Here is a 21,425-nt window from a genome sequence, read left to right on the forward strand (position 1 = left end):
TCACATCCTTTATCCGATTTTCTAAGTCTAGATCGTGGTCAAAGCAGTTAAAGGTACAGTGTTACAATATGTCATTCTTTTTTACAAACTAATACTAGTAAAGAAGTAATGCCACATAAAATGTAATGAAAGGACTAATTGAGATCTATTTGACCTCTGCTTTTTTTGTGTCAATATATGCTAGAGTGTCGTCCAGAGTTCATATATCAAATATAAATTTATACCACAAGCCAACTTTGTTGGTACATATTACATATATCGATCAGAAATAATTAACTGAAAATTCAATCGAATTTCTCCCCCGCATAAATCTGAGTCCACTTCCGAAATCCTCTCCTAGAATGTCTCTTAGCCAAACAATGAAAGAGTGGTGAAATAAAAGAGGAAGCATCACAAGAACCAAAACGTATTTGTAATATCATTCGAATTAATGTCACTTTAGAGTTTGGCTTCTCCCGTTAGTTTCCTTTATTTCAAAAGACCCTTTTAAGTATATGTGAACATCTTTCAATCCTCGAGTCAAATATTCTTCCTGCATGTATACAAAAGGGTCTTTTTGAATGTCATTAGCCATCATCATAGATTGTATATAAGAGTTTTTTTTTTTTCCTAATTAAGCTCTCTTCAAGAGAGAAATTAACATTTAAATCAACCTTGTAATTAATCCAATCAATTTTGAATCAACCAGAAGGTTTGGAAATAATTAGAATATGGAGCACTTGGAGAAGGCAAAAATCATTCGTCTCAAAACGCACAATGGCAAATACCTAACAGCAAGCAAAGATGAGAAATCTGTACGTCAAAGTCGTGATGGCTCAACCGTAAATGCTCTTTGGTCCGTGGAATTTTTGGATGGCCAACATTATCTACGCCTTAAAAGTTGTTATGGCAAGTACTTGACAGCTTCAAATGTTCCATTAATTCCTAAGGTAATTCAAGATTCAAAATTATTCATTTCTTTAATAATTTTGTAACAGAATTATGATAGACCGTCGTTTTCGTCACAAATTTGTAATTGAATTGTGACAAATCAACATGTGTCACATTGATGAATTCCGTCATAAGATAGTCACCAATCCATCACGAATTGATGGACTTGCCTGTCGTAAATATACCATCACAAATTTGTGTTTTTCATGCCGTGGGAGTTGGCTTTGATACCAACTTGAATTGTGTGAGCATCTAATGATTTGAAAGCTTAAATTATTGCTTCATATAGTACACTTTTAATTACTACGTTCTTAACTATATTATGTTCAACAGATTAGTGGATCAAGAAAAATCATGCAGACTCTACCTAAAAAGCTGAGTTCCGCAATAGAATGGGAGGCTGAACAAGATGGATCGTTATACCAAATTCGTCTAAAGACGCGATACGGCCATTTCTTGAGACCCTTTGGAGGGATACCCCCATGGAGGAACATTGTCACCCATGATGTTCCTCATAGGAAAAAATCTACCTTATGGGAAATCGAAATTATGGAGAGTCAGTTGGTTCACCAAAAGATTCAACCTGCTACAAACTTCGCCCAATTTACCAAAGCATTCTCTTGTTCTTTTGCTGAGCCCATATAAATGAATGAGTTATATATCATTCAAATTTTATGGGAGCTTTTCATTTCATTGACCCAAGAATTATGGTTTTCTGCTATCAGGATGTCTGTCTATAATTCTTTTGCTATATATATTCTGATTTGGTTAATGTGTGATGATTTATTAAAAAAAAAAAAAAATATTACTTCAAGTTATCTTATGAATGCATTCAGGAATTTTAAAAACCGATAAGGTGTGTATATATATTTGCAAAATTTGACAATGAATGTGACATCTCATTTTCAAAGGTATGCTAACAACTTTAATTATGGGAATTGGAGTAACAGAACTATGTATTGAATTACTGTATCAATGTTATTGCTTGACCGTCGAGGATAGTCTTTTGCTTTTCATTCTCAATAGTCAAGAAGAGGCGAATTCAGGATTTCAAGAGGATGAGTTCACCTTCGATTTTTTTTTTTTTTTTTTTTTTAAAAGACGCAAAAGTGCATTTAGTAGGGTTTGATCCCACAACCTTAAGGGATTAAACTCAACACTAAACCAGTGCTCCACTCGATCTAGTTTGACCAGGTGTTCCTTCAGTTAGTATTAGATATATTTTAAGAATTTATATACATAATATATCGAATTTAGTTGAATGATCATGGGTTCATGTGACCTATTTTCAATACATATATAGAATCGCTCCTGGTCAAGAACATCCGTGTGACGCGAGTGGAATTCTACGCACTGATTTTTATATTATCAGATCACCTAAACAATAATTAAAGGTAAAAGTAAGAACCCAAAAATTAAAATAAGGCAGGTTAAACTGTTACAATATGTTGATCAAAAATATATGCTAGCAGAAAGAGAGTCAGATAGAGAGAATTAATAATCTTGGTTAAAATTCTTAAGTTAATAAATCGGATTCGTATAGGAAACAGTTTTTTGCGCGGATTGGCCTTCTTTTGGGGTGGTCTTTAAATTTTGCCCCTCAAATTTGTGGTCTTTAAATTTTGCCCTTCATATTTATGGTCTTTAAGTTGTGCCTTCGCTTGGAAAGGTGGGCGAATACATAAGTCTCGAGTTCGAACCCCACTCAAGCATAAAATAAAAAAATAATTTCGCAAGGCAGATCGGGAGTGTATGCCGGATCCGCATACAATCTTTGGAAAAGCTAAAGTTATGCCGGATCCGCATAACTAAAAAATCCGCCTCATAAGGCGCAATTTTCCTAAGACATAGTTTAGTTATGCCTTATGGGCGGAGGATTTTGGATTAAGGCATAACAAAATTATGCCCCATAAGGCAAGAATTTTTCCTTAAGGCATAGACTTTGCCTTATAAGGCAAAGTTTAAGTTATGCCTTAAGGAAAAGTTCCGCCTTATGGGCATACTTTTAGTTATGTCTTTAGGGCATACTTTTTAGTTAAGGCATAACTAAAAGTTTACCTTGAAAAAAAAAAAAAAAAAAAAAAAAAACGAAGTACGCCCTCTCGCAGCCTTTTTGTTAAACATAACTAAAAGTATGCCCCTCAGCGGACTTTTTAGTTAAATATAACTAAAAGTCTACGGAGGGCATAGCAAAATTTAAACTTTTTTTATAAGGCAAACTTTTAGTTATGCCTTAAGGAAAACTTACGCCTTACGGGGCATACTTTTAGTTATGTTTTATGGGGCACACTTTTAGTTAAGGCATTACTAAAAGTTTACCTTGAAAAGTTAAGAGCCCGTTTGGATTGGCTTATAAGTTGCTTATAAATTTGTTTTTATTTTTTAGTGTTTGGGTGTAACTTAAAGTCATTTTGTCTTAAAATAAGCTCAAAAAAAATAATTGGGCCCATTTGACTTTTATCTTATCTAGCGAACTATAAAAAAACGAATGTTTATAGTAAAAAAATAAGTTAGACTACCCCAACTCATTTTTTTTAAAAATTATAGGCATAAGCCCATCCAAACAATTCTATATATATATATATATATATATATATATATATATATATATATATATATATATATATATATATATATATATATGCTTCAAGGCAAAGTCTGCCCCCTCCGGCAGACTTTTAGTTAAACATAACTAAAAGTCTGCCGGAGGGGGCATAGCGAAATTTAAACTCTGCTTTGCAAATTTTTTTTAAATTTTTGACTGAGCGGGGTTCGAACGAACCTGGGTTTTAGCTGAAGGGCAAAATTTAAAGATCACAAATATGAGGGGCAAAATTTAAATACCACCCCAAAAGAAAGGCAATTTGCCCTCTAGGAAACACATGTAAACATTTTAAGGCCCAACCGGAGGAAATAAAGAGATCATGTTTTTCAGCTATTCGGTTATAAAGTTGTGTTAGAAGACAAATGAAAATGAATTGATTCCAACTATCCCCAAGGGGAACTTTAAAGTAGTCGATTGGATGATATGTGGTTGTTTAAGAAAAAGAATATTTGAAAGTTGAAAAAAATTGAAATAGATAAGTTCCATGCTCAATATCACAAATTTAACATGTCTCAGGTCATTCCATATAGAAGGCTAACTACCAAATCCAAATTCCGCATGAAGGGACTCGTCTCGTAGAATTCTACTCCCCCGTCCCAATTTATGTGGCACTTTTCGCTTTTCGAGAGTTAATTTGACTTAACTTTGAAGCTAAATTGGATTTGATTAATTTAATATTTTGAGATTAAAATTTATATATTTGAAAACTACATGAAAAGTACTATAATTTGCAGCTTTTCTCATACCAATTTGGTGAATAGTTTAAGTTTTGTACACTGTCAGCACATAAAATTTTTACACCATCAGGTAAATTAGAATCATGGTAATTTTATAATTACAGTTAAGGAAAAAATATTAAAGAGTCCTGGTTGTAATTTAATTAAATCAGTTTTTTCCTTTCCTGAGGTAAATCGTATTAATTTTCCTTTTCAAACATAAATCAAATTCTAATATTCTTCATGATTTTTTTCTGAACTAAGTCATCATAATCAATTAAGTAATCAAACAAGCTGAATAGGACCGTTGATTTTTTTATTTCAAAAAGTTAAGTAATTGTTCAACACCTCAAAATATTGTGAACTTTAATTCCTCAACACCTTAACCATTGTTGACCCTCAGGAGGTTCTTCCGCTGTATGCATTTACTATAACATGCTTCGAACGATTTTCAATTAAAAAAAAAATTGAGAAGCATTTGAACCTACAATATCACATAAATATCTATACTAAAAATCTTAGATTGCATTAAGTGTTTCAATCACATGAAGATAAAGGCATACGGGATTAGAAAAACCATCAAAGAAAGAGACTATTGAGGGAGGGTTTGGAGGAGAGATATACTAGTTAGATGAAGAGTTTGAAGAAGAGAGACAAGTGCACTTCAGTGTTTAATTTTAGAAAAAGGAAAATGAAATATGAAAAGAATGGGTAACCTGTAATAGCAGATAAATTTTAACTGATGGTGTAAAAATTTTGTCCACTGACGGGGCACATAACTTAAATTCTTTGGTGAAAAAATACGTCTTAAAATGTTGGATAAAGTTTTGAAACTCGGGAAACGAAAAGTACCACATAAATTGAGAGAGAAAAGTTCCACATAAATTAGGAGAGAGAAAGTAATATTCTTTGGTCAGTATTTCACATACAAGTTTCAACAAAGTTCGAATGGCATACGATTCCCGATTATCTACCGGTTGACTTTAAAAATGATCTCATCTCCAATTTGATTGATTAAGACTATGAGTAAAGTGGACCAGCAATTAGAAAAACTTGTGCACTTCAGACTCTAATTAGCTTAAATATCATAATTGCCCCGGCCTAAATTCAATTGGCAAGTATTGTTCGTTTTAGTTCAATCTCTAAATTAAAGTCTCACAATTTTACCCCTTGAGCTTTAACCCAAAAGCATCTCAATATGATTCTGAATTTTGAACTCGTCTTTTTATGTTTTTTAACCTTTCTCTCTCATTCAGATATGTGATCACTAAGGCAAGCTTCAAAATAAATCTCCTTTCAAATTTAACCGTAACAATCATTGTGGTGTTACGAAAATAGTCCATCACTGGTTATGCTACATGATCGTAATATAAATTGGACCAACTTTATCATATTCAATCTATTGTGCAGACACCTTATCATGTATTGGCTTAATTAGTGCAGACAAGAGCGTAGCTACCTCTATGAAAGGAATGCTAAGTGAATCTCTTTGCTAGAAGATTTTGTACACTATGTAAGAGGGTAAAAGTGAGAATATTGAATGTCAAGGTACATAAATTCATATATTAGGCGTGTGACGTTTATATATTCTTTTAAAATCTTTCCGTCAATTTGTGCTATACATTTGATATGCTTAGATTTTTCCGAACTTGCAAGTTGTCTGGAGGTGCAAATTTGAGTCGACGTCCGATGTTGAATGCGCTTATGATGAGTTGCAAATAGTTGCTAATACATGCAAAGCATATCGACCTTATTCATTAGGACCCGAAACCGGTCATGTTTTTAATTTTTCACCTTTATGCCTTCTTCCATTTAACTAAAGAACCACGAAATTCGTCAAAGTATGTATCCTTGAAAAATTGTGGCTGATTCTTGCTAGATATTGAGCGCCTCTATGGATGTGAAATCAAATTGAAGATCCCTCAATTGGATATCCACTCATCAAATGACTTTTTCCTGATGGGTTTCTCATTTTTCTTTCACTTTTCTTTTCCAAGGCTTAAACAGTATAGTAGTTTAATTTGCTTAAATAGCCAAAATGATAATGTGGACGCTGTAAATTTAGCACATATCACAATCCTAGACACACTAAGTTGCAGACAACCAACATTGGCGGTAGGATTTGAACTGACACTTCACAAACTACTAAATTTAAGCTATCAAAGGTTGGACATCAAGTGCTTCTGCTCAGGATACATGAATATCTTCTCATAGATTTCTCTCTGAAGCCTGACATGTGAATTTTTCATGAATTCATCACAGCAAAACACCCAAATACCCCAAAAAACACATTAAAACACTTTCAATAGATCATATAGCAATAAGAAATACAAATGGCTCTCATAGTTAAAAATATTCACCTACTCATGATTTAAATCGTCATAGCATATATGCCCATAAGGCATGCAATCATAAAGCTACTTCTTCGCACAAATCTGCAAAATCGTCTTAATGAAAAGGAAAAAACACACTCCTAGTATGGAAAGAAAATAGTTGGAGATCAGAAGAGTAAAAAAGAAATGAGTTATCTGTCAGTGTTCAATTCGAAACACAGACCAATTTCGTTCATCACATCTCCCAAATACTATAAGCAAAATATAGGAACTCAAGAAATTAATCTAACGGAAAAAGGTATGTTTCCAAGAGATAAGAAATCATCAGAGACTTAAATACTAAGAATCATGGGATTAACCATCATATTGTTGCAGTTTTTTCTCGTCATCTGATTTCGATTCAACCAAAAATGAGAGAATAAAGAACATCAAGGACAAATCTAATCAAATATAACGCAAAGGTATCATAAATTGGTGCAAAGGCACCATAAATTGGACGAAAAATAAGAAGAAAGCAATCAAATAGAAGCGAAGGCTATACATATAATTAAATACACTTCTTACTTTTTCAAGTGAGGTAACTTAAAAGTAAGCAAATGTAAAAATGGTTAATAACGGAAAAGGGTCAAATTTGCCCCTATACTCTTGGAAAAAGTATATTTGCTCTTCGTTATACTTTTTTGACACATTTACTCTTAAATCTAACTTTGGGTTCATAATTGCTCCTAAACCGTTAGTTCCCTGGTCCCACCTTTATTATTCTACGTGACACCTACAATAAGCTTTCCTCAAATTAAAGAGAAAGGAGCTGAACAATTGAACAGATAATTGTAGTCTGAATGTTTTTTGGGTCGACATATGAACTTTCTAGATCGGATTTCGTCACTTCAGTGGTTCAGGATAATCTAAAATAAAAGAATTTTGAAAACCTTTTTAAAAGAAAACAAAAAAAATTCAAAAACTGGGAAGAACATATGAGTAGGCTCAAAAGGATCCATTGGCTAAATGTATAATTACAGACGGAGAAAATCTCCTTTCAGCAAATAGGTACTCATCGATCCATTTTATTTCACAAACACAAAAAATCTCATTATAAACGACCTAAAGATCCTGGAACCCAAAATCACAATCGTCTCACAGGCAACGATGGAAGATAGTGAGAGCTTATTGAGTTTCTATAATATCCAAGAAGGCGCCAAGTATACTAATACTAGATGCCACACTTTTTTTTTAGTCTGTATACTCTCTCTCTCTTTCAATTTATGTGAACCATTTACTATTTGAAAAGTCAACGAGGTGATTCTTTGACCACGTTTTCCTTTTATTTTTCTTAAATTATTTGAATTATAAATTATCATGAATTATAATACTTTTAATGTAATTTCTAAATATATAAATTTTATGTTTACAAACTTGTGAAAAGTTTATGCCAAAATTTAAGGTCAAAGTTATAAAATTTGACCCTCATACTCCGAAAAAATTCACATAAATTGAAACGGAGGGAGTATAATTTTACTTTTAGAAATCAAATTTGAAACTTCCCCATTTACCTTTAATGAAATGATTTAAATCTATACAAATATCTATGACTTGTTTTAGATCACAAGTTTCAAAGATCTTTTTTTTTCTTAAACTTCGTGCCTAGTCAAACTATGCCACATAAATTAGGATAGAGAGAGTACATTTTAGTAATATAATTATGAAATTTTTATGATAGAAAGTATTATAATTCAATTAATTAAAGATATCAATAAATTATTTTACTTAGCCTGCTTCTCCGATATATGACTTTCCTGATTTGGTTCTCCAATTGAAAATTTTGAAATACATCATCTCCTACCGAGTTTCATGCATCATCTCTTTCTACTCAATAACACTGAAAAGCGCTTTCATGTTAAGCACTCGTTAGTTTTAAATTTTTAAGTATAGACCAACTTTATCATTTTAAGAAAATATGTGTATACGTTTCTTGACCGCTTATATTTCATCTTCTTGATGTTATTCTTCATTATTTGTGTGAGACGTATGTGTCTAATTTTAACGCATTTTTATCCTTACCAAAGGTATAAGTTTTAAATCTTTTGATTTTATGACTTCTTTAGCGATTTTTGTGTTCAATTTAAATCGTTATTTCTTTTTTGCCCAATTTCTCTCCTTTAAATTTTTCTCTAAGCGTACTTTTACCATTTTCTGAACTTATTATCATTATCTAAATGTCTTATTATTATTATTATTATTATTATTATTTTTACAATTATTTTTTTTTTATTTTACTAATTAACTTCATGCGAACCCCACCTTATTTTTTTTTAATTAACTATTATCTATATCTTCCCACGTGACCCACCTTTTTATTTTTAAAAAATTACAAAAAAACAAAGTGGATTTGGTTATCAACCTCTTTTTATAATAAGAATAAAAAAAATCTCCTTCACGTGAACCCCACCTTCATTTTTTTTAATTAACTATTATAGAAAGAACCCACTGGACGACGATCCACGTAAGAATTAAGAGACAATTGCAATCGTCTCAATTCTTCCACTCCATTCTATAATTAGTAAAAAAAACCCAAAATTAAAAAAATAAAGTGGGTTTTTTTTGTCAACCTTCTTTTATAATAGTAATAAAAAAAATTAATTAAAATGAAATTGAAAAAATTAAGATGAATTTATTTTTATTTTTTTACAATTATCTCTTAAACAAAAATCTTAAAAGTATTACTATCCAGAAGAAGAAGTAAGACCAAACCCACTCTTTTATAATAAAAAAAAAACTATATTTGAAATTTACAAATTTTTTCGACAAAAGTCCATTTCCTATTCCTATCTTTTACTTTTTAAAAACTTCCCATCAATGTGTGACACTGGAATGTAAGAAATTCTTACTTGCAATTGCAAGTAGACCAGGAGGTGCAACTTGAGTTGACATCCGAGGTTGAATGAAGCTTCAATGATACTGAATGCCAATCCACGTATCAACCTTATTTCTGGGGACCATGTCAGTGGCTAGTATTTCGATCATTCTTTCTATTTACATTTGACTAGAGAAACACTAATTAGTCGATGTATTCATCCTGAAAGAGAGTGCAGCAAATGCTTGCTAAATACTGAGTGTTTCTGTTGATACGCAATCAAATTTAAGATCGTAACAGTTGGATGTCTATTGGGTTTTTCACTTTTCTTTACTTTTCTACTTCTCCAAAGCATTTAGCCTATAGTCGTTTTGCTTTGACAGCCAAAATGATGGCACAAATTGAAATCCTCTAAACATTCACGTTGCAGATAACCAACCTTAGATGGTAGAAAGCTAGACTATATATATATATGACGATCTTTCCATTAAAAGAGAATAAAAACTCTATGTGAAATTTGACTTTAAACCCCCAATATTGTTAAAACAGCCCTCATACTACCAGATATAACCAATAGTATAGCAAGCAGGGAAAGGAGGAAAATGAAACATTACTGCATATAGGATCTGCCCAAATGATTTTGGATAAACCCTACACCATATAATTACATTGTATATATAAAATCAATTTTGTTTAATATCTACAAAAGAGTATGTTGAATGCGCTTAGATATTCCGTGTAATTGTTTTATGTTGATAATTTTTAATGAAAATTCTAATTGCGCCTTTGATGAGGATAAAGAAATCGTCTTGGTCTCTAGAAGATGAGGACTTTTTCGGAAGGATAGAGTCATTGTATTCCAAACCCATTCTCTTTTATATTGAATGAAGGCTGAAGTTAAAAATCTCAAGTCTCTTCTCTCGGGATGGGACTATGTCATATTATTGAAACAGCCCTAACATCTTTTCAATCGAAATCCCAATCAAAGACAAGTTCTACCAAGGCCAGGATCTGAAAGAGATATGATGCACTTGAATGGAATAATTTAACTGGAATTATAGCACACTGTTGGAATCCATATAACTTCATTATTGTCTTATTAAGTTAATGTCAAATCTCTCCTTTTCTTTATGTAAGAAAAGGTACTGAACTCTCCCCTTTTTATAATCCCACAATCCATCTAAGCCCTATATATAAGTCTCAAGCAGCTCTCTTGTTTAATAATCTACAACAAAAGTCCAAATGTCATAGTTATTAAAAACTAAACAATAATTGTCTATAAAATCGATCAACACGTTAATGATTTCTTTTCATTTTTGACATTAATTAATTTAATAGATAAATGTGATAACAAACAAAAAATAAGTAAGGTTTAATTAACCAAATAACATTCATTATTAATATCTTTTCTAAAAGGGTGTGTAAAACGTTTATTTTAATCCCATTTATATGACATTAATCGTTTACACACCCATTTAGAAAACACAAATAAGAGTTATTTGAGACTAATTTACTCTTATTGATTATTTAATTTTTCACCACATTGGTCTCCCCAACAATAAATGCCCACCTGATTAATACTAAGCATAAAACTTAAAAGAATACTAAATCTTTCTTAATTTTCAAGATGGCAAACATAGCAAACAATTACATGATAAGTAAATACTCCCTCCGTCCATTTTTACGTATGTATTTACTTGTCACAATGACAATTTTATTTTAGTGGTAAGATTTGAACTGACACTTCCTAAACAACTACTACATTACATTGGACAGAACTATTTTAGAAATAAGCAGGATAAAAAGTGACTTCTGCTCAGGAAACATGAATATCTTCTCATAGATTTCTCTCTGAAGTCTGACATGTGAAATTTTCATGAATTCATCACAGCAGAACACCCAAATAACCAAAAATCACACATTAAAACACTTTGAATATAACATATACTAGCAATATAAGAAAATACAAATAGCTCTCATACTTGTAAAAATTCATCTACTCATGATTTAAATCGGCATAGCGTATATTGCCCAAAAGGCATACAATCATTGAGCTACTGTTTCTCACAAATCTACAAAAACGTCTTAAATAAAAATTGAAAAAAAAAATTAATGGGAGATCAGAAGAGTAAAAAAGAAAGGGTTTATCAGTCACTGTTCAATCAGAAACACGGACCAATTTCGTTCATCACATCTCCCAAATACTATTAAAAAGAAATCATCAGAGACTTAAATACTAAGAATCATGGAATTTACCATCATATTGTTGCAGTTATTTTCTCGTCATCTGATTTCGACTCAACAAATACTGAGAGAAAAAAAAAAAAAAAACACAAATCTAATAGGTTAAAGGAAAAACAAGAAGAAGAAGAAGAAGAACCAAATAGAAGTGAAGGCTAAAGAAACAAGCAAGTGCTACACTATGATTGTGCCACCGCATGTTTATATATAAGCTAATAGTACCAGGTTTGAAACCCTAATTTTGTATCATTTTAAAGTGGGCTGGGCTAAGGGGCATCGAATCTTCTGGAACTTCAACATTGGGCCTACTTTGGTGAATGGGCTACGCAGCCCATAAACCCAATTCCTTGGGTATGTTACGCCTTTACCTTTCATTTTTTTTTGCGCAGATTGTTCTTTGTTTTGGGGGTGGTCTTTAAATCTTATCCCTCAAATTGGTGGTTTTTAAGTTTTGTCCTTCGTTTGAAAAAGTGATCAAAAATACTGAGGTTTTGGGTTTGAACTCTCGTTTAGGCATAAAAATAAAAATAATTTCGCAAGATAAGGCTTTCAAAAAAGTTTGTTTTATGTGGCATAAATTTATCTTATGCGCAGAAGTTATACGGATGTGTTTAGCAGATAACTAAAAAAGTTTGCCTTATAAGGCAATTTATCGGATCAAAGATAACTTAGTTATGCCTTAAGACAACTTATGTTATCTCCGGCAAAGGTTGCCTTAAGGCATAAAAGTTTGTCTTATAAATTGTCTTAAGGCATAAAATTTATGGTGTATCCGGCATAACTTTAGTTATGCCTTAAGGCTCTTGGCTGTTATTGTTTCTTGGCTATTATTTAAAGTTAAATCTTGCTTTTGTTTGGGGATCTATACATGTGATGTTACTAAAATATTGATTCTTGTTTGTAATAGAAGCTTTAAGCCAAGTTTGAGAAAAATATCAATGCAGCATTTCGTTTTCACCTACTGAAATGGAACTATTTTGTTAGCTTCAGCTTACATGGGTCTTAAACATAGTTTATTCAAGTTATAGTAGATCAGTTGCTTCTCTTGAGGTTTGTTTGTGTTGCTATTTTAATAACAATGATTTTCAAAGATATGTGGAACCAATTTTCATCTCTTAGCTTAAAATAAGTCATCTTTCGGAACTAAAATTAAAGCAAAAAAAAATAAAATGAATACCGATTCAGATCCTTTCTTGGTTTTTATCAATTTAAATATAGGATCAAATGTTTAGTTTAACCTGCTGTTTTGGGTGTGTGTACAACCTGTTCTCCTGGGAAAAAAAATATTCCTTCGGGTGCTTTGAATCAGGTTTTTGGCTTCTTTTCTTCGTCAAGAGACAGTATATGATTTCCTTTGTCCATTTTCATTTTTGGTCTTTCTTTCCTTTGTTTGGCCTTTTTTGTTTGTTTGAACTTTGAATGTTCGACACGACAATGAAATTAAGAGATGATATTCCAACATGCTTTATGTTTACTGTTTAAATTGCAGAGTATGGAGGGCTGTGTTACTTGGTTCGTCAAATCATGACACTGATAGTTTACTTCATCTACTCATGCTCAAATTTTTCTTGATTTGTTATTCTAATCTAGAGTTCTTAGGTCTTCTAAAGCTAATATAAATATTAAGTAGACCAACTTAAATTTCAAAAGGAAATCTTTCCCATGCTTCAGTTACATTATTCATTGGCTTTAGTAGGGGTAATATCTCTTTTCTTTGATGTTTATTTAAGATGCTGCTACTTATTTAGATCTTTCCATTAATTTGTTTATATATGTTAATTTCATTCGGTATCCACGAATAGCTTGAAGTACGGATTGTCATAGTAATTTGAGTTTGATTACGGTTAAAAATGTTTTGGGCCTAAACAGCCGTGCAAGGCCCAATAAATTAATTAATCGTGAGATGAGCAAGACGAGATGCGAATTATTTCAAATCTCTTTATCAAAGGAAAAGAAAAGAGTGGAAAAATCAATTGTAAGGGAGAGAGATGGATCGTGAATTTATTCAAAACCCGTTGTCAAAAGAGTGAAAATTTAACCAAAAAAAGGGTCTCGGATTTAAGAGACAAACCGATCCTTTTAACGGTATATGCTCTTTGATCTAGAAAGATCTCATTTCGCGGCATATTTCTAATGTCCAATATGGAGAATTAGGAATGTTTTCTTGGATTATTAATAAAATTGAAAACAAGATCAAGCCATAGAAGAAAAGCTGGAGAATCAAAGTCCTCATAAAGTTGTATTGCCATAGGCCATGAAAACCACCCATGGAATAACCATATTCAAAGTTGTGTTAACGTACACTTAGTGTTAGTGTGGACTCGAAACTTATGCATATGGTCAAAATTTATATTAGTTGAACAAAAAAAAATCAAATCCCAGGTTATTGAAGTTTATGAAAATTCAGAAACAGGTCTAGATTTAGACCTAATTATGCCTAGATTAACTAAAAGTGATCCATAGTTTATGTTAGGGATTTCAACCTGACATTTAATCGTAAGCGAATCTTCATATCTCCAACTAAAGACAAAAAAGAACTAGCCAACTTGATTTTTTTTAAAGAGACTTTTGTTTAAGAAGCAGAAGTAGAACCTGATCCTGATGACCTTACATTTAAGAATACGGGGCCAAAACAAAGGTTGTACAATCTCGATAGGATTATTCAGAGTAAAAAAACTTATTAGGTTGTTTAAAAGCAGTGAGACATCTATTCTACCAGCCACTCAATCTTATCATTTGCCCATTTACATAGAATTCGACTATTGAATTTAAGTCTACCGTAACTTTTGTGTGTTTTACCCACTAATGAAAAAATATTATTATATAATTGTTAATCTAGTTCTCATTTATTGCAAATTGATTATTCTACCTCTCGTAGCTTTGTCATGTTATTTCGCCATTTTTCTAACAAAAACAGTTCCTTCCTTTTGTCAAATCCAAATCGTGAAAATTCAAACTTCTCGTAGCTTTGTCATGCACTTGATATTTAAAAGTGGTTACAAAAAAAAAAGTTATTTTTAGTTTATGCAGCTTTGGGGCTGCTATTCAAGCTAAATATTCTAAAAAATAATTAACAAAACACATTTATAGATAAATTTAACTAAATCGATCTAACGTAAAAAATTTAACCCAAATATCAAATACTTTTGTAATCTATAAAATATTTCATAAAAAAAATATTAATATATATTTTTTGACAAAACCAATCTAACATGAGAATTCTATCATAAATGTCAAAACCTTATATGTTAAGCTTTCTATACATACTACATTCTTATTGATATGTAAGTCTATCTCAATTAGTATTATAAATCACTCACCTATTAGGGTCAAATCACCTGCATAAAATGAAAGTGAAGAACTGGAAAATATAACCTAGGAAAAGAATCTTCAATCTTTCTGATGCACTAAGGTTCAAATACCAAATATGTATGACTTAATTTAGACCAAATTACTGATATATATGAAGAAATTCCAATACCAAACTACTGGAAAAAAAAATCAAAAGAAAAACATATATCCACCCAAAGAATAGAAAATGCTATATATCCAAAGAAATAGCGATTACCAACAAAGAAGGTGCAACAAACAAATAAAAATTGCAATGAAAAACTCACCAGAATGAAGTGCACACACTTGGAATGTGTCAACACCGGAGAGGGCAGTGGTGTGGTAGAAGAAATTTGCGAAATTCTAAAAACCAAAATTTCCCAAAAGGAAAAAAAGAAACATTATGCAAGAGTTTTGACTCCATCAATGGCATATATATCATATGCATCAGAATCAAAAGTGTGACCTGAAAGAAGAGTTTTCTGGAGTCCTTCTCTATCTTTGAGTTGTGATCAGTTATAAAAATGGAGAAGTAATGAAAGAAGAAAACCGAGACATGGTAACAGTTTGAACTTAGGGCACGTGTCTAGCAGAAGTGACACGTGTTTTGGTTGTTTGTGGATAATGTACAGATTAATATTAATATTGATATTCTAGAATTGCCCCTGTTCGTCCCTTCCCTTTTGTACAACTTATCTAACTTCTTGTACAATTTAGTGTAGTGTTCGTACACTATCAACTCCCACTTCTAATATATAGAAATAAAATAAAACATGTCTGGTGCAAGTTCATCAAATATTTCTAATGTCCAATATGGAGAATTATGAATGTTAGCTTGGAATGTTATTAATAAAAACGAAAGCGGAGATCATGCCATAGAAGTAAAGTTGGAGGAGCAAAATCATCATATAGTTATATTGCAAGAGGACACAAAAATCTACCCATGATATACTTATATTCAAGGTCGTGTTAACAAACAATTAGTGTTAATGTGGGACTCGAGCTGTGTCAATCTTGTTGATTTGGATAAGACACGATAATCGAAACCTATACATATGATAAAAATTATATTACTTGGACAAAAAATCAAATTCCAAGTTATTGGATATGAAAATTCGAAAACATGAATTGTGTTTGGGAGATTTCAACTTGACATTCAATCGTGAGCGAACCTTCATGTCTCCGAGTAAAGACAAAAAAGACCTAGCCAACTTGAAATTTCTTTTGAAAGAAACCTCTGTTCAAGAAGCAAAACCTGATCACGATGACCTTATATTTAAGGATACGGGACTAATACAAAGGTTGTCCAAGCTAAATAGAATTATTCATAGTAAAAAAATTAATTAAGTTGTTTAAAAGCAGTAAGACATTCATCCTACCATCCACTCAATCTGACCATTTGCCCATAAGGATCCTAAGAAGGACAATGGTACTGAAGGAAAATTGGTCTAGTCAAGTTTAGTTTTCAATAATAAGAACAATGTTGACATATGTTGTTGTGGTTTGACATGATTTTTTTTTTATATCTATGTTGTTTTGATATTTGTTTACCTCCCTATTTATCCAAGTATATCAGAGAATCTTCCCAAGTGCACATCAGAAAAAAAATTCTTGTTTTCATTACATTTGGCACATAGAATTTGAATATTATATTTAAGCCAATATTGTAACTTTTCTGTGTTTTATCTATTAATGAAAAAATATTATTATATACTCACCTAGTTCTCATTGACTGCAAATTGATACTTCTGCCTCTCGTAGCTTTGGGTGTGTTTGGTATGAAGGCAATTTTCTCATGTTTGGATGACTTAAAAAAATTTTAAAATGTTTTTCAAATAGATTTATTTTCGTCAAATTTAAGGAAAATAACTTTCATATGAAAAATAGGCAAAACATTTCCCAAAACTCTTTTTCAACCAAACTCTTTTTCAACCTCATCATCCTCGCCACCACTAAATTTAACCAATGCCTCTGACACGTGGCCTATCCAGACCTCGACCCCGACCCGGGACTCGACCTTAACACAGAACCCAATCCAACCCCTAATCACTGACCCAACTTCGAACTGAGTTGGGGTGGTTTCCTAGATCAAATCTTGAGTTGGGATCGATTCCCGGATTGGGATCGGATTCGATTCTATGTTCGTGGTCATATGCATAAATGCTTTTATATTTTCTCCTTAAGTAGGAGAATGACTTTTTTAGGAAAAATGGAAAACATTTCCCTTCATACCAAACACACCCTTTTGTCATGTAGTTGTCTGCTTTCCCAACCAAAAATTATTCCTTTCTTTCGTCAAACCATATCACGAAACTTCAAGTTTTTCAGGTCCAAGCAAATTCCTCTACCAGGTACTATCTTGGAATGGAGGGAGTAAGGTCTCAAACCCTTAATCACCGACGGCCTTTTCGGTAGTCCCCAGCAAATTACCCAATCCAATGGCCCACATGTCTTAACCCCTTCAATATTTAAGCCCTAAATTCCACTCACGTAAACCTTAAAATCCACTTAGTCCGAAGTTCAAAGTTACGCTAATGGCTCTCACGTCTAAGGATCCCGTCATGTGTTTTCCATGTCATGTATTTTATAAAAAGGAGCTTTGTAAAGGATGCTTACTCAATGAGCGTTTTGATCAATCAAATATTCATGAACTGGGATTTATTTTGGAAATCATGGGAACCTTTGCTTTCAAACGTGAGTTTTTGTCTCTTAAAACTGCTGAGGATTAGAGGCTTTTCATTGAAGCTTGTTGGAAGGCCTCGACTTCAAAGAATAAAAATGGTGTTACAGGTATTTGTCTAATCTTAAAAGGTTTTTCAAATCGACTTACCTTATATTTTCAATATTATTTATAATTTTGTGTTCAACAATTTTTTTGTGTTTTAGGGAAAATGAAGAATTAATAGCTAAAATAAGAGGTGTTGAGATCACTATTGCCGACCTAGTTGCTGACCCATTTTTGGGTCAGTATGAGGTAATTGTTGTTCAATATTTTGTTTTGTATGTGTTAATGCTGTTTAATCTTTTGGTTCATTATGAGGTAACCTAAGACAAGAGTCAACAACAAATAATTGTCTAATCAGCATAAATATGTAACCTAAGTTATTGCAGCTGTTACACTTCTCGTTTTCATCGTAGGAGAATTTATGGTTTTCTAGTTGGGTATGCCTTCGGAATAGAGACCCGTGCCCGAGTTTTGGAGATAGAAAGTGTCTTACCCCGTGTACAAAGGTACCAGCAGGTATTCCTGGTAATTTACAGGATTAGAAGTTGAACGAATCGAATTGACGCAACCTGAACCGATTCAGGAAAATCTGCAGACACCAGTCATCGTCGACGGGCCATCGACATGTTGACGGGCCGTCGTTGTGCGGCGTCGTTATGTTTTCGCGACCCTTGAATCCGGGCGCGGTCGAGGGAGCAAGTCGACAAACCATCGACACGTCGACGGGCCGTCGACCCGCACCGTTGGAACTTTTTAGTTCCAAGTATAAATATATGATCCCACGACTTTATTTCTCATTTTCTCTCTTCCAATCAGAGAAAACCCTAGTATATTTACTCCCAACATTTTCTATCATTATAGTGGAGATTTTAGTAAGATCCGAGCCCGTAAAACCCGAGCTTATGAAGAAGAAGGTTATTCCTAGGGTTTCATTAAAGTTGTGAAGCTTGGGAAGTTGGGGTTGAAGTAGATCCTTAGAATTTTAGACCCCTCAAGGTATGTAAATGATTCTTACCTTTGTATTTAAGTTAATTATCAAGAGTTTTAGTGGCTTTAAGTAAAGAGAATATAGTTATGGAAATTGTAAGTGAATAAGGGTCAAGTTGGACTTGAGGGCTATTTTGAGGGATAATGTGAAGTAGAATTGATTGTATGGTGATATGTAGGAAGTTATATCGTTATTGTGGATATTGTTGTTGATGTTTGGGTTGGATTAGAATTGAGGGGTTATTAAGCTTATAAAGGAGATGTTGCCCGAATTGCTCAAGTTGTAAACTAGATTAAGATTGGTAAATAAGTACGTTCTAGTCTAATAATTGGTACTTGGTCTTGTGTAGATTTGTCAAGCTCGGGATAGTAACATAGCTAGCCTAAGAAGCGGATAAGGTATGTTAAGATTATCCTTTCTTTCTTTCGGCCTGATCCTATGATATGAGCCAACAAGCGAGTAATCGAACTTCCATATTACTCTACTCTTAGAAGCATTAGAAGTACTTTAGTTTTTGATGTACTTGTACCCCCGTTGATGATTGTCCCTTCTGTTCATGGGTCCAACTCTCTGTGTACAGTTTATGCATGTATTACATTCATTTATACATATATATATGCATATTGAGCCGTGACCAGAAGGCGTTATATATGCGAATGTTAGATGCATATGGGGTATGGGAAGAGGGAAGGCGTTATATACGCATTACCACCTGATCAACTGGTGCACAATGATTATGATGATAAATGGATTGGGCCGTACGTTCCTCGGCACTATTATATGAGATATATGGATCGGGATGAACGTTCCTCAGTACTATGACCTGTATATATACATGAGCACGATTATCATTGAGAGCATGCATATTATGCGCCCACAGAGGCATTGTCAGTTATACAGATTTATGCAGATACATACAGACACTAGTTCATACAATTATATCCAGATAGTCATTTTAGCTTATGAGTTCAGACTTTATTCATGATTCTCATATATATATGTTGTTCTTATGCCTTACATACTCAGTACATTATCCGTACTGACTCCCCATTGCTCGGGGGGCTGCGTTCATGCTCGCGAGGTTCGGGTAGATCGACGAGGTGGTCCAGGCCAGTAGGATCTCTATACCCGGCGGGGTCGATCTTTATATCCCGTACTTTTGCATGTTCGGGAAATTTGAGAATAATTGTGATTCGTAAGAATAAGGCAATGTTTTGATTTAGGCCAATATGTATGTTGTTGTTCTTGAAAAATATGAATGTGGAGTATTGAGGAAGGCCAAGGGCAAAATTGGAATTTTGGAAATTTGTTCCGGGAATTTCAAACGAGATTTGTAACCAATTGGGCTTCAAAAAAAAAAAAGAGAAAATCAAGGCCCATTAGAGAGGGGTGGCCGGCCATGCAAAGGCCAAGCCCACAAAATTTAATTAATTTTTCCATGTGATTAAATTATATAAGGGAGTATTGTATGTAGAAGTTTCAAGAAAGTTAAAACAAGGAGAAAAACAAGAACAAGAAAAGGAACAAAGACTTGGCCATTCGGCCAAGTCCATGATTTTTGTCCCCTTAAAATCCTCTTCCAAAAATTGTTTTCTTGTTGAATTCCTACTAATTCAAGGTCCCTTAACAACTTGGTGTGGTTGTTTTGGAAGAAGGAACACTTATTTCGTCAAGTTGACAACTTTGTCAAGTGAAGAAGTTTGAAGAAAAAGGTAAGGATTAATCCCTTGTTATTATGTTATGAAGGTTTGCTTGTGTTGTAGTATGTAAAAATGAGTAGAATTTATGGAAATATATAAGTTTGCATGGCGGGTGTGCATAGGTGTATATGGCCGTGTGCATGTATTATTGTGTAGTTGGGATGAATTGAATTTTGTGTTGTATTTTAGTTGTGGTTATTGTGGATTTTGTACTTAAAATGAAAGTTGAATGAAATTGGATGAAGTTGGGAAATTTCCATGTTGGCCGTGTGGTATGTTGTTATGGTGGATTAATTTTGTTTAATGTGTTAGTTGTGTTGTTGTGACCCTTACAATGTGAATGAAGGTGAAATGGTTTAAGTTGACGTTGGAATGGAATGTAGGAAATTATTTCATTTTAGGACGATTTTATGATATCATGGAAATGAAGTTTCAAGGTGCAAATTATGTTTATGGTTGGAGAAATAGGAAGATGGAAATGAGTTGTGAATATGTATGTTGAATATGTAGAAGTTTTGCATGAATTATGGTTTGGTGGAAAGTTTGTGTATTTTGTATATTTTGCATAATTGTGAATATTTTGTCAGAACGATATGAAATGACTTTGAATTGTATTGGAATGATCTTGAGCAACAAATGAATATGGAAACATCGACATTGATTTGAAAATGCAAGTTAGATTGGGAGTTGTTGTGTTATTTGGAAAATAGGGCTATTTACGCTAGAATGCGTTTCTAGTCGGTGGTTAATGTTAATTATATTATTGTTGGTTTGGTTGTTGTTGTTTTGGCCAAGTTTGAATTTCGGGGATGTTGTTTGTATAGGGGAAGTGCTGCCCAAATTTTTATGGACAAGTATTGGTTGAAATTGAAATCTCAAAGCCTTACAATTAACATTTGGTAATTGTGACCAAATTGTAGATTTTGGTGAATTTGAGACTTGATTTTGGAGACGTGTAGGAAGCGGAAAAGGTATGTAAAGTCCTTCCTTTCCTTCTTATGGCATG

General features: G+C 32.9%; 1 protein-coding gene and 6 non-coding genes across 7 annotated transcripts; 1 reads left to right on the forward strand and 6 right to left on the reverse strand.

Annotated features, from left to right (window-relative positions):
- The first annotated feature begins 417 nt into the window (after positions 1-417).
- Positions 418-1,777, forward strand: LOC132048053 (uncharacterized). Its single transcript, XM_059438999.1, has 2 exons — positions 418-929; positions 1,264-1,777. Exons 1-2 carry the CDS (start codon positions 711-713, stop codon positions 1,573-1,575), a joined length of 531 nt encoding a protein of 176 aa, XP_059294982.1. The 5' UTR covers positions 418-710; the 3' UTR covers positions 1,576-1,777.
- Positions 1,778-6,431: 4,654 nt separating this feature from the next.
- Positions 6,432-6,519, reverse strand: LOC132048479 (small nucleolar RNA R64/Z200 family). The gene has a single exon (XR_009413011.1). It is a non-coding gene; the product is annotated as a small nucleolar RNA R64/Z200 family (small nucleolar RNA).
- A 384-nt stretch (positions 6,520-6,903) lies between these two features.
- On the reverse strand, positions 6,904-6,980 carry LOC132048476 (small nucleolar RNA Z199). The gene has a single exon (XR_009413008.1). It is a non-coding gene; the product is annotated as a small nucleolar RNA Z199 (small nucleolar RNA).
- A 4,264-nt stretch (positions 6,981-11,244) lies between these two features.
- On the reverse strand, positions 11,245-11,332 carry LOC132048478 (small nucleolar RNA R64/Z200 family). The gene has a single exon (XR_009413010.1). It is a non-coding gene; the product is annotated as a small nucleolar RNA R64/Z200 family (small nucleolar RNA).
- A 74-nt stretch (positions 11,333-11,406) lies between these two features.
- LOC132048477 (small nucleolar RNA U54) lies at positions 11,407-11,491 on the reverse strand. The gene has a single exon (XR_009413009.1). It is a non-coding gene; the product is annotated as a small nucleolar RNA U54 (small nucleolar RNA).
- Positions 11,492-11,551: 60 nt separating this feature from the next.
- Positions 11,552-11,632, reverse strand: LOC132048456 (small nucleolar RNA SNORD18). Its single transcript, XR_009412990.1, has one exon. It is a non-coding gene; the product is annotated as a small nucleolar RNA SNORD18 (small nucleolar RNA).
- Positions 11,633-11,651: 19 nt separating this feature from the next.
- Positions 11,652-11,729, reverse strand: LOC132048475 (small nucleolar RNA Z199). Its single transcript, XR_009413007.1, has one exon. It is a non-coding gene; the product is annotated as a small nucleolar RNA Z199 (small nucleolar RNA).
- Between the last annotated feature and the right edge of the window lie 9,696 nt (positions 11,730-21,425).

This window comes from Lycium ferocissimum, chromosome 2 (genome assembly GCF_029784015.1).
Source record: "Lycium ferocissimum isolate CSIRO_LF1 chromosome 2, AGI_CSIRO_Lferr_CH_V1, whole genome shotgun sequence".
In the NCBI taxonomy this organism is placed as follows: Eukaryota; Viridiplantae; Streptophyta; class Magnoliopsida; order Solanales; family Solanaceae; genus Lycium; species Lycium ferocissimum.

Coding starts and splice junctions, on each gene's coding strand:
- LOC132048053 (XM_059438999.1), top strand. CDS start 711: ATGGAGCACTTGGAGAAGGCAAAAATCATTCGTCTCAAAACGCACAAT. Junction 930..1,263: donor ATGTTCCATTAATTCCTAAG/GTAATTCAAGAT, acceptor TATGTTCAACAG/ATTAGTGGATCAAGAAAAAT.